General features: G+C 36.8%; 1 protein-coding gene across 4 annotated transcripts in view; it reads right to left on the reverse strand.

Moving 5' to 3' along the window:
* KCNK2 (potassium two pore domain channel subfamily K member 2) overlaps positions 1-13,329 on the reverse strand; it is a 142,876-nt gene that overhangs the window by 16,739 nt on the left and 112,808 nt on the right. For all 4 annotated transcript variants that reach the window (XM_082048069.1, XM_082048072.1, XM_082048071.1 and 1 more), the window contains 2 exons: positions 11,808-11,968; positions 8,350-8,536 (listed from right to left, as the gene is read on the reverse strand). In XM_082048069.1, the coding sequence (XP_081904195.1) occupies positions 8,350-8,536; positions 11,808-11,968 (348 nt within the window). The remainder of the gene's footprint in view (positions 1-8,349; positions 8,537-11,807; positions 11,969-13,329) is intronic.

Genomic DNA, 13,329 nt, shown 5'->3' on the forward strand with positions numbered 1-13,329 from the left:
AATTAATTCTTTTCCTAAAAGGAAAAAAAGTTCTGTTTCTTACAACCTCTTATATCTTCTTACCCATGTAAAAATTCATAGCAAAACATTTTGTTGAATTTGAACAGACAATAATCTAAATTCATCCACTCTTGAAAACACAGTCTGAAGCACGTTCATTTTAGACAATGATTGCTAATCATTCATAGTAACTTAAAAATGAACACAGATAAACTGATTCAACTTCTGATATATCATTATTTAAGGTAAAGGTCACTGAGGACAGCTTGAAGGAAAGGACTTCCCACCTTCTCCAAATAACAATGCTGTCCCAAATTTGAAGTATTGCTCTGGCACATGTAATGCATTCATAATGTGAGAAATCTGATTTTGCAAGGACTTGAAGAAGAATAACACCTGCATTGACAAGTATCCCTGTTGGGTAGGCAACATGATCATGTCCTTTTTGCAGTGGAGGAAACCAGGGTGCAGGGATTGAGCTGAATAGATCATACTTAGATAAAGGTGGATAAAATAGATGGCAGCTGAAGGCAGATTTTTTGAATCCCACTGCTGTAAGCACCAGTCACCACCTTCCAGTGTTAAAGTAAAATGATAAATTTCGGAGATGTCTATAACTGAGCTTTCAAGTGTGACGTAGCTACAAAGAACAGATGCCTTATTTATACACACAAAGTTATACTGACCGAGAGCTCTTGACAATACAAAATAACGTGTATTTCACATCTTGCAATACAATAAAACAGAAGCCTTGCAATTCAGCTATGTTGCAACAAATAAAATCAGGCTCCTGGTTTGAGTTGCTGCAAGTAGAAGTGTGCTGTGTTTATCTGCCCACAATGGAAGAAGAGACTCTACAGTAAAACCTTCTCAGGAACATTTCAGTAGTCAGTATGGGTACATGATATGTTGCTGTATGTATCTGAATCCTGTACTGAGCAGCCAAAGGAAAACTGCCCCCCAAATATCAAGCACCTTGTTACAGTAACAAGCTCGACTCTCATGAAGAGTATTGTTTTTTCCTAGTTGTTATTATCCAAACATCACAGAGATGACATGCAAATAAGAGAATTTCACTGATGGTTATCTTTGTACAGAAGCCCTCATAGACAGAAATTTTGTTATTTTCATGTCAAAAAGCCTTTTCATCAATAAAGTCCATTGAGTTGCAGTGGTTTGCTCAACTGTCCAAGAGATGAAGCCACATTACAAAAACGGATATACTTCAATACCTATATGTCACCAGTATGGTAGATGACAGGGCTCTGTGTAGAACAGAAGACAACCAACCACCAAAAGGTTGAGTTTGTCAGAGCCAGGATAAACAAAACATCAGATACAAAGCAATTTGTTAACATTGTCCATCTTATGTCAACCTAGTAAAACCAGATTCTTAGAGATGATTTGCATAAAATCTGTTGTCATTCAAAAAAATGGTTGGTTACCACCATGCCTTTACTCTATCAGGACTTAGTCACGACCCATGCTCAGTGGTTCATCTTCTCTAGCTGTTCATACAATGCACAAGAAAGCATGATATAAAGTACCCATTCAGCTGACTTCTAATTTTTAGTGTGTAAATTTTATAAACTAAAACTGGAACCTAATTCTGCCAGTCTGCAGGGAGTATTTCCTTAACAGTTTATACATCATTTGTTTACAGGAATGTTAATTACCAGGGTAGGAGTTAGGACACGTTCGTATTCAACCAAGAGTTTTCTTTACTATCTGGCCAGGAGGTGGCTCCATCTAGCCATGCCCAACGGCGTTCAGCTTTCCTAAAGTTAGAAAGGGGCAGTGAACAACCCTATGAGAAAAGGCTTAACAGCTAAAAGCTTTATTAGCTATTGAGTGTCTGACTTTCAAGAACTCCTCAAGAGAGGTCTCAATTTAATGGAATGTTGGAGAGAGAGAGAAAGAGAGAGAGGGAGACATAGCTAAGGATGCTCTTCCTGAAATAACTACTCCCCTGTGATGCTTAAACATCACAGTGTGCTATAATGCAGTTACCCAGGAATATCATGAAATAGAATTCCACGTAGGTAAGAAAACATTATCAAAGACAACTGAATTTAAAGTAAATGGAATTCATTAACTACTGATTTACAATTCACGTAAGTGGGTATGAATGTATTTGAGTATGGATACGTGAAGGTATTTCTACTGAAGTATGAGATAATCCATCTTATTATTTTACTGATAACATTGTAAAAAACATATCAACACATGTGCATGAATTTTTCATAGCATAATTTTTATTTCATAATTCCATTATTTTTTTTGCAGTGCTTATTTTTTTAATGTAGCCTTTTAGGAAGCAAAATGCTGAGAAGCAAGAATTTGAATTTAGCTGTTTTTTTGGCAAAACCAATTTAGTAGGCCAAGGAACAAAATGTTTCTGCAGCTTTGACCTCCACCTGAAATAGGTTACAACCACGATAAAGAAAAAAATACATCTTCCTTCTCAGATTTGGTCAACTGGACTGTGCTTGCTTACTCTTAACCCAGAAGTCTCATTGCCATAATCTTTTACCCAGAAGAGCCACCATTTATTGCAGAGATGTTTTGTGGTAAAGGTTTGATCCAAAGTCCCTTGAAATCTATGAGAAATCCAAGAGTTTTTCCATCCATCTCCATCACAGGCTATCGTGTTGCTGCTGCCCCTATTCTTACATCTGCCAAATAACTTGAAATTATTTAAGATTTTCAACACTGTAGAAGGCATACGTTGTTTTACAGACCTAACACATATTACTTACTGAGGTGAAAAGGTTTATGTTTTAGTGAAGGGTGGCATTAAAGAAGATTTCAGGGGTGCATTAGGACAGATTGTGGTTATCAGGTAAGGGATCAGGCTTTCAAATATATATATTTTTTTAATTTACATAAAACATTTACATTTTAAATAAATATTGTTCTTTATTGTTGCCACTCTTTTCCTAATTGTTTCTACAGCTGACTCAAAATAGAAACATGCCATTATTTCTGTTAAGTTGTCTGGTTTTGTTTGCATTTTTGCTTCAAAAGTAGAAGCAGAGAATAGAAAGTGGTATTGGCATTGAATATCTTAATTCCATATCAGCATAAGGTTATTCAAAAGTTGGTCCTTCAAAGTAAGAAATGTCTTTTTTTATTTTTAATCGGCAGAACAAGTTATTCTGGGTATACAGATGTGATTAAATCCAAACACAATTTTAATTGCAGAATAACGAGTAGCTGTCCATCGTCCCTCTTGTGAGAAACCTGGCCAAGAGGCTTAATCCAGATATGTAATTTGTCCCACTCCAAAGAAATACAGAGATTCAGCCCTGCAGCTTAAAAGGAATTACCTCTGACGACTGCAAAAAGGGACAGAGACAGAACTGGCTTATGTGGAGATGGTGAAAAGCAGCGTGCTTGGGACAAGATAACATTGCCTTGTCCACGAGAAACAATGTAAGTACCCCATACAAGTTACTTGATGCCACTAAGTGGAAAATGGAGAGCTACTTCCGAACACAAAGCACAGCTATAAAACACTCCTCACATGCTGTCCTATACGGAAACCGAGCAAGACATGGCAATGTTGACTCAAACTTAAAGCAGCCTGCATGGTTCAGACCAGGCAGCCCATTACAGATGTGAAATTCTGAGGTGGCAAAGAGCACTTTCAGGTGCCAAAAAAAAAAAGACACAAAGGCCATGGGAGAGGAGAGCACACAGCTCTTACAGGATGCTTGACACGTGCCTTTTGCTTGGCATGACAGCAATTTCTTTCTGTAGAGGTCTTTCTGCCAGGTAAGTAATATCCCATAGTAAGAACAGAGCAGCTGGGCTGCTATGACCACCAACTGAAGCATTCCAGTTTGGGGAAATTAAACAAGATTAATATATTTCAGTACTCTACAAATGGGGTCTTTGGTCAAGCCATACAGTGCAGACCCAGATTATAATAGAATATATTAGAATATATTTTTAAAGTGAAGAGTTGCAAAGTTCTGTGATATGTTGGATTGGACTGATTCCAGCATAACCTTATATCATCATTATGCCCCGCTCTGAACAGACTACTCAGACTACTGATGTGCTATCTGTTTCTGACCTCTACCTAATTCAGTCAAGTTTCGGACATCTAATCTAATTTAGATTTGAAACCTGTTAGATTAAATACTTTAGAAATATTTGACTGTACCTTCCAATCTGCATGGCAGTTAAAGGATTTATCTGCACATATAACAATATATTATTATGGTTTACATATATAACTCAATGATAAATTTAGTACCCAACAATATCTTTCATTTTACTAAAAAAAGACACATTTGACATGAAAAGTCTTCTTACTTTTCTCTTTCATAGAATATTCATAATATCAGCTTGATTTTCTTCTGTCGTAATAAAGCCAATGGTTTCTCTTGAAAACAAGAGAAGGGATATTTGACTCTGCCCTGATTTTCACAAGACAGTGCAGGCTATTTTTTTTGAATATTGTTCATATATTCTTGAACATGCACTACAAGGGCTCTTCATCTTTTTCCCTCCTTGCATGCACCTTGAGTGATCAGCCTTTTAAAGTTTGCCTTAAGGCTTCTCTTGCTGGTAGAAATTGCATCTGAAATTTCAACAGGCTCCAAAGAGCAACTTAGATTCTGAGAACAGAAGAGGATGTTTGGGCATTCTGGTTTCTGGGAACAGGGTATTTGTTCTCCAGTACAAATGAGAAGAAACTTGTAGAAAAATTCTGGAAAACTCTACAAGAATTTCTAAAATGACAAACTGCAGTACAGGCTTTAAAACCATTACGTTCCTGAACCTCAAGTTCTCGTGTCGGCGCCCTTTTGGTACAGCTATTCAGAAGCTGTCCTTTACCTCCTGAAAGTTCTTCAGGGCTTCTCTTCTACTTTTACTTGCCAGAAAGTGATGAGTTCCATGTTAGTTGTAAATTACAGATATTGTAAGAAATGTTATTTTAAACCCAAATACACATTTTCACAAATGTCGCAGTTGAATGTGGGGCTTGCAAACCTGCTTTCCTCTAGGATGGCACTTGCCAAAAAAAAAAAATAAAAAAAAAATAAAAAAGCAGAATATTTTGAATTTTTCAAATATTTAGGAATTTTGGATTTTTGAGGGAACCACAACCTCCCTGGGCAGCCTGTTCCAGTGCTCTGTCACCCTCACTGAGAAGAAGTTTCTTCTCATATTTAAGTGGAACCTCTTGTGTTCCAGTTTGCACCCATTACCCCTTGTCCTACCATTGGTTGTCACTGAGAAGAGCCTGACTCCATCCTCGTGACACTTACTCTTTATATATTGGTAAACATCAATAAGGTCACCCTTATTGCCAATTTTATTTTCATGGTTTTAAGAGTTCACTACATTTGCAAATTGGAGTACCACTGCCCACCACTCTGCTTTAGATTTGACTATAATTCTGAGTGGAAGAAGGTAATCTTCACTCTAAGTATTACTTAAGAAATATGCCTTTCTGGCCAGAAAATACCAGGAAAAGGAATAAATTAACATCAATGTGAGTGTTTTTCCAAATGCATTGTCATCTAGGCACTAAGTGGCCTGAAGTGGCATGCTTCACTGTGACAAACCAGAACCAAGAACATCATAGTCTAGAGACACTGTAATTTCAGATACGATACCTGTATTCTATCATGACAACCTTCCCTATAGCCTCATACAGCATTACATGCCTTAACCCTACATGCTTGTTTTGCCTCTGTTTATGGCACTCAGATTTCCTAAACCTTCAGGAGGGAGCATTCTAGATGAAGTTTGCTACAAAACATCAATGGCAGTTAGTGTCTGTATGGTAGCTATGATTTACTTAAAATAAAAACAAGCAAAACAACAAATCATAAAGACAACTTACTAATTTGTTAGCATGCAAAAGATTCTGCATACTTCGTCAAAATGAATAGGGACACCTAGCCCTTAAGACAAATTTTATCGTCTCTGTTGAGAACTTGTTGTGTCAGTTTTCTTCAAATAGCTGAGTATTTATGCACAACAGTTAACTGTAAGCTTCCACAATGCAAATCACAGTTAATAGCTTACCTATTTTTTTCAGAATTTGTATTTAACTAGACAATTATGTACCTGAATGACAAGGAAGCAAACAGTGCATTACGAAAAATCCTTCAAGTCATCTCCTATAAACTGGGCATGTTAGGCCACACAGAGATGATATTTTCAACTTCATGTTTGACAAAAATACAGTCTAGTGGCAATGTTAGCTTCCCAGTTGTGATGAAGATAGTCACCTAACCTTGTTCTCTTGAGCATCATTCCTACACACTGAAACTCTAAGTCCATAACTTATTACAGTACAAATACACGTCTTGTGCATTTAACTATAAAAGAAAATAGAAAACATGAAGAACATTTTTACATCCTGCATTTACAGTGGAACTTTAAAATAATAAAATATATATGAAGCGAACCATAAAAGTCCATAAGCTAGAGAAAAATATAATCCAAGGACGTTCTGTAGAAAGAGAAAGTATTTCCTGGTAAAACTAAAAAACAGACATGATGTAGGAACAAATTATGATATCAAGTGGTCTACAAATAGAAAAACCTGCAGAAGTTTATAATGAGAGTAATAATGAATGTACTCAGTGTTCCAGTTAGAGCCAAGTGGGCCATTTCACATAATACCTTACAGTTAAATATAACCAGGCCTTTATACACTATTATTTTTATTCTCTGACATATATATACCCCCTCGGGAACAAAATTTAAAACACCCAGACTTTTGACATGGAAAAAGCATACATTTTTATTTGGTGCTAGTTACAATCTGACCAGAATCATAAATTCCTGAAGACAAAAATGGAAATAAGAGAAACAGTATGGGAAAGGGAAAGTGAGAAATCAGTGATATTTATTCAAAATAAACATTTAAATATTTAACAAAACAAACAAACAAACAAACAAATGAAAGAACACACAACTATGTTTAAAGTCAAAATGGATTTCATTTGTTGGTTTACAGCCCAGTTCTATAATTTATAAGAATCTTTGGCAACTTCTCATGTGGACTTAATTTTTTTTTTTAAACACAACTTAATATCTTCCACACTATCTAAATTTCCCCCTATTTTACTCAGATAATTTTTGAATATGCCAAACATTTCCAACACTTCAGAGATCTCTGTGGGACTTCCCACCAACTTGAAAAACTTGCCAGCAACAAGACCAGTCACACTCCTGCCATCAAGGCAAACTTGAGGCAGGCCTGCAAGTCACTAGGATGAGGTACCCAACCTGAGGCCCTCACCTTGGTGCACATGGACTCATACAACTGCCATGGCTACAGATGGGACACAGAGGAGCCCATGCCACGTGGATGTCTACTAGAAAGGCTTCCCTCCAGCAGGGCAGCTCACTGACAGCAGCCCAAAACTTCTGGCCTTCTCTGCAGCCTTTCTAAGCTCCCCCTGCCTTTCAGAGTTCAGAAGTGAGAGGCATCTCAAAGAGAGAGATGATGGTGCTGCATCAGGAGAAGCAGGAGATCAGGCTGAAGAACACAAGTCTCAGAGCACAAAGTTCTAAATTTCTAATCCTCACCTCCACACATCGCTGGCATGGACCAACACACTTCCTCAACACAGACAACATATACTTAATCCTACTCTGAGAAGTGGCCCAACACCTCTAACACCTTTTCAAGAAAAAAATTGAGGCAGATAACTGGTCAAATACACTTTTAGTTCAGTTTGAAAAAAATATTTGCAACCAATCTAATCCAAGTTAACAGAACCATAGAAGTTGGACATGTTATCTATGGGCTGTGTTAAACCTTCCCCTTACATTACAAAAAACAAAGAAACAGGTGGATGCATAGCAATCTAAAGAAACAAAGCGCAGAAGCAGGATCTAACAATAGAAACACATCAAAGGCAGAAACAGAGCTCTGGAACAACTCTTTGAAAGTAAGAGATGCACACAAAAACTGTGTTATATAACCCCACAAGGTAAGACATTTTAAGTGATTCCAGCTGAAAAAATAAACTCAGCAGACTAAAATACTGTATTAATTCCTGCACTTCACTCAATCTGTAAGAACAAAACAATCTACCTAAAAATTAAGTAAAGCATCTTTTAACAGTACAGTAAAAGAAAAAAATGAGTGTGCAGAGACAGAGACCATGCATTTTGTTGTCCTGCCTCCTGTCTCTTGCCTGCCACATGATCCAAGATGGGGACAGGCCCCTTCATGTGCACTGACACAAGTGATAAAGGGTAAAATTGGAGTGAGGAACAACAGAGGTGTGTCTGTTCCAAAATAATACAAAATGAAGAACATATATCACTGTGCAAAATACTATAAGATAGTTACGAGAAAAATCTTACCTGCAACGTAGTCACCAAATCCAATGGTAGTTAAAGTGATAACCACAAAGTAAATTGCATCTAGTGTGCTCCAGCCTTCTATGTGCTTGAATATAACTGCAGGAAGAGCGACAAACAGCACGCAGCCAAACAGTATGAATATTATTGTTGATATTATGCGAATCTTTGTCTGACTCACATTCCATTTCTGGAAAGGGAAGGGAAAAGAGAGGAAACCCATCATTAATAAAACTGCAGCACTGTACATAAGCACCTGTCACTCACAGCCCCACAGTGAGCACTACGTTGCTCAAGAGGACAGTGCGTTAAAATTCTCAAACAAAACAGGGAAATCAAAGCAGGGCTTTACTTTGAAAGGGTTTTCAAAGCAAGCATGACTACACTAGAAGACGCTAGCAGGAAATGCTGAGCAGGGCTGGAGTCTTCATTGTGGCCAGGTTTGTGGTCTGGGTGATGGCATGTATAGTATTAATATTTACAGCTGATCATGCTGAGGTTTTGAGTAGGTGCTAGATATTTGAGTGGGCTTCAAGTAGTGCTTGCACCTGCAATCTTTCTGCTTTCTTGCATCCACAAATAATGGAATAAATTAAGTAACCATAGAAAATAGAGCTGTAAGGGAGAGCTCACCTCTTCCAAACCTGCCCCAAGACAAAAATAAACACAGCTAAGCCACTTTAGACACATTACTGGACAGGTAAAATGTCATCACGCTGAACTGTTCTTGTCTTCAGAAACTTTTTCCTAATGCTTAACTTGCATTTCATCTCCTCCAGTTTAAGTCTATTATTTATGATCTTATACAAGTCAAACAAAGAAATTGCAGCTTTGTTCTTTCCAGCAAACTTCTAGAAGTGTTTTCTTTCAGTCATGTATTCTTTAGATAGAAAAAAAAATCATTGCTTTCAGGCTTTCTTCACCTGCCCATTCTCATAGCTATTCCCTGGCTCCAACTAATTAACTGACATTTCATCAGGTATTGTACTCAAAACTACATATTAAAAAAAAAAATCACAAAATAGAATGGAAGGATCCTTTCTTATGTTTTGTCTATTTAGTTATTTACACTCCTATTTACACTTCTAATTATGATGTATGTTTTTTCACAGCAGTATGACATGCAACCATGTTATCTTATGAGCTCCTGGAGTCCTCAAAACATTTCTACAACATTACACCTAGACAACTGTTTCCTGACATGTAATTGAATGTTTTATTATTTCTTCAAAGAGAACTTTGAACATGTCCTTACTGAACTGAATCCTATATATACAGACTGCTTCTCAAAATTTTCAAAATAATTTTGAATTCTAATTCTGTCCTCTAGTTTTTAGCTCTCCCCATCTTAAGATAATGTGTAGATTTAATGAACAAAGTCTTTTATCTGTTGTGTAAACTATTAATGAAATTTAAGAGTACCAAAGCTACAATGGACCACTGCTAAGTCCCATCTGACATGCCCTGCCAGTTTGACAGTTTTCCTCTCAGTACAGTTTTCCATCCATCCAAAGCATGTTGGCTCAACTCAAAGTAACCGAGGGATTGCACAAAACTGAAAACTTTCACAAAATGAGACCAAAAATGATATCAGGCTGTTCATTATATTTGTTTACTTGTATTTAAGTTTAGTGCTGATGTTTTACAGTCAGCATGACCAAGGTCCAGGTTTTGTAACCCAAATCACAGTAGTAGTTTGGGCTACAGCAACGTGAAATTCTCTGTTCTAAACTATCAGTGCCTCCCAGTTCTTCTTTTGGAGAACTAGTACACAGAACAAGGGAGTGTTCCAGACTGCAATGTGTAGATCAATATTTTCATTCAGATAATGCCAAAAGGGGACAAGATGCTGCTTTTTATATTGGGGGCATTCTTGTTGTAGGGATACATCCACTATGAAAAAAGGAAAGTCATTATCCCTATGAGCAACAGGCTAAGAGACACACAAATTAGTCTCAAATTTTTTGTACTTCTAAGCAAAAAATAAAATTCAGTTATTTAAAGAAAAAGAAACACACACACACAACACCACCCAGAAAGTATAAAAATAAAATTGAATGTTCTTGCCCATTTTAGACAAATCTCAATTGAAATGTATGTTATTCATCAGTACCTGGTTTGGACTTGAACTGATGTTTCAAAGTCAAAGGTATTTAGCCTCTCTTAAAAAGCTTTCAGGCTTGTATTTACCTATTGCATAAGATTACTCAGCACAGCCCCAGTTTGCTTGGCTTCAAAAATAAAGCCATGGCAGACCCCTTCTGTATAGAACAAGTGTTATGCATGCAAGATTAAGGCTTGTTGCAGAAAAACAATCCTTCTAACACTTGCAGTGCTGAGGCAAACAGCTACAAAGTCAGGCTGCTTACCAAGTATTCACTGGATATGACATATTCCACATATCAAAAGACAAATTATTTGAACACTAGGTAATATTTAAACCTACCACATTTTATTAAAGATTAGTAAAACACTTAATTTTATAAAGTTTCATTTTACCATTTATTCTATGCTTCAAAAATCTCAGTAAATACATTTTAACAACTGCATTAGTAAAATACAACCTTAATAAACTTTTCTGTGTGAGAAACAGAGACTAAGTAAATTAAGTTTCTCTGCTAGAATCCAAGGCACTTGCGTGTTAAGAACTGGGTATGGCTGAACTTTATCAGTATCTGCACAAGCTTTTAGTCTGACAGGTCTCTTCTACTGAAGTTGTGTCACTTTGCCTGAATAATTAAAGATTAGTAGCCAAAGAAAATGAAGGGCATGAACCTCTAGGCTGTCCTAAGCAGTTTTGCAGAACAGTTTGAAAACCTCTTAAACTGTAGAACATCCTGCAGCCTAGTGACAAGACCACAAAGAGGAGTCCAACGTCAGGGAAGCACCAACAGGCTCTGTCCCAGTTAGGTTGTCCAGCTTCTGTGAATGCCCAAAGCTTTAGTTACCTATATACCCATAAATCTGGAAACATAGGTGCCTACAGACTATAAGCATTTTCTTAGGTGTGATGGCATCTGAGTAGAGATGTTAAGAATTTTGATTTTAGATTCAGACACCAAATGTCTTCTGAGAATCAGCTCAAAGCAGCAGCAATAATGTCCTTGTTACCCCTACAATTCCACTCTTCCACCTGAGTCACTGATTTCCTGACATAATCTATATGAAAACCTTTAAAGGTAAATATCACAGCATGCTTAGGAGTATTATAAGGGCAAAGCAGAAATGTTTTGGATCTTGTTCCTCTTCCTAATGACTGTTATTGTAGAAAACACTGGGCTTCATCCAGTTCTCAATTTGAAGTGTTCAATAACATGTTCAGACTTTGGAAAGTTCTTCCTACCTTTTACTAGACATCTAGTTACAATGATGAGCTATACTCTGTTTCTCAGGCTTTTCATTTCCCTTTTTAACTTCAGAACAGCAAGCAGCATGAAAAACGAGGCAGTCAGCATACTCACAACAAAGGTATCTTCTACTTTGGCGATTCCTTTTCCAAAGATTGTCCCTAGTTGATCTCCAACACCAGCCAACAGAAAACCAAACAGAGGAATTCCCAATAAGGCATAGATGATACAGAATATCTTTCCACCTTGTGTGCGTGGGGAGATGTTTCCAAAGCCTAAATTACAAACAACTTTAGATGTTTAAGAAGTTACATGCATTATATTACACATTTTAAAAGGACTGCAGGAACGGAACAGTTAAAAACAGGTCCTACAAGGTTAACCATATGACATAGCAAACATTGTGAAAAAAACAAATGACAGTGTAAGTCTCATAATCCTCTCAGAGCTAAAATTAAACTGCTGCACAATTAACCAACTTATTTTATATTGTATATGTACTGTAGAGAAGAAAACCTCTTTTTTTAAAATAAATGATAGCTTTTCTCATCTACTACATGTAGTTAACATCAAGTGGTTAAGCTACGCCTCAGCTTCTGCTACCTGGAAATGTCTGTTACTGGACTTGTAATCGTCAGGCTGCAGCACTTGTAAACAAGATACAATTTTCCTTCGGATGTGCTGTGTTTCTAAGTGAAGCAGCCTGAAAAAAAACCACTTGGATGAGCAAAACAGGGATTTCTAGCATAAATGGGACTGATTAGAGTCTTCATTATTAAAGGCTTTCGTTCTTTCAGTGTTGCAAACAAAGCTTAGAGAAACAGTTTAGAGTTCACCGCTCTCTCCACTTGAAAGGGGAAATAATTTTGTCTTCACTGGCTTGACACCCCAATATGCCCAAAACTTCTGAAATACAAAGAGCACAGGCCCCAGCATCTGCAAAATGTCCTAAAATGCATCTTCCAGGACTGGTATTTTAACAATTTAGGTAGGGTCACCTGGGGAGAACCCTACAGAGAAGTTTCATGAAGTTCGGAAATCTTTCTCCTCCAAAGGATCACTCAGTGTTTTGGGGGAGCAGTTGAGCAGTTGTAGTAACACCCCAGCATTTTGGACATTGTTTCACTTTTCAGCACAATGTGCATTTTGAAGGAAAAATACTTTTGTTTGGGGGAAAAAAAGAAAAAATATCTTTTGTCAGAGACAGGCTTATTTTCCATGGAGAAATTAAACAAAAGGCTTTTTAAAAGTTACCTTTTTTGTAGGAAAAAGTAACTTGTAAATAAAAAGCAAAATATTTTAGAAAGTAATTGAGAAATTTGTTTGTCTTAATTAAAAAAAATTCAATTTTCACGTGAAAAAGCTGATAGACAAATTTTATCAGCTCTATTGAGAACTTGCAATGACAGTTTTCTTTTCAAAACAGCTCTAGTATTTATGCACAATAATGCCTATAAACTTCCACAAGGCAAAGCATATTTAATGAATAGCTTACCATTAATCACAATTTTTATTTAACTGTTTTGAGCATGTTGTTTTAACATAAATATAGATTCTCTTTGTGAAAACTATTATCTTAATTTTTGGTTCTGCTCTTATGTAGGTAAATCACACCAAATTTCTGTTGCCAAAACTA

Source organism: Streptopelia decaocto (genome assembly GCF_964273445.1).
Source record: "Streptopelia decaocto genome assembly, chromosome: 3".
NCBI classification, from domain to species: Eukaryota; Metazoa; Chordata; class Aves; order Columbiformes; family Columbidae; genus Streptopelia; species Streptopelia decaocto.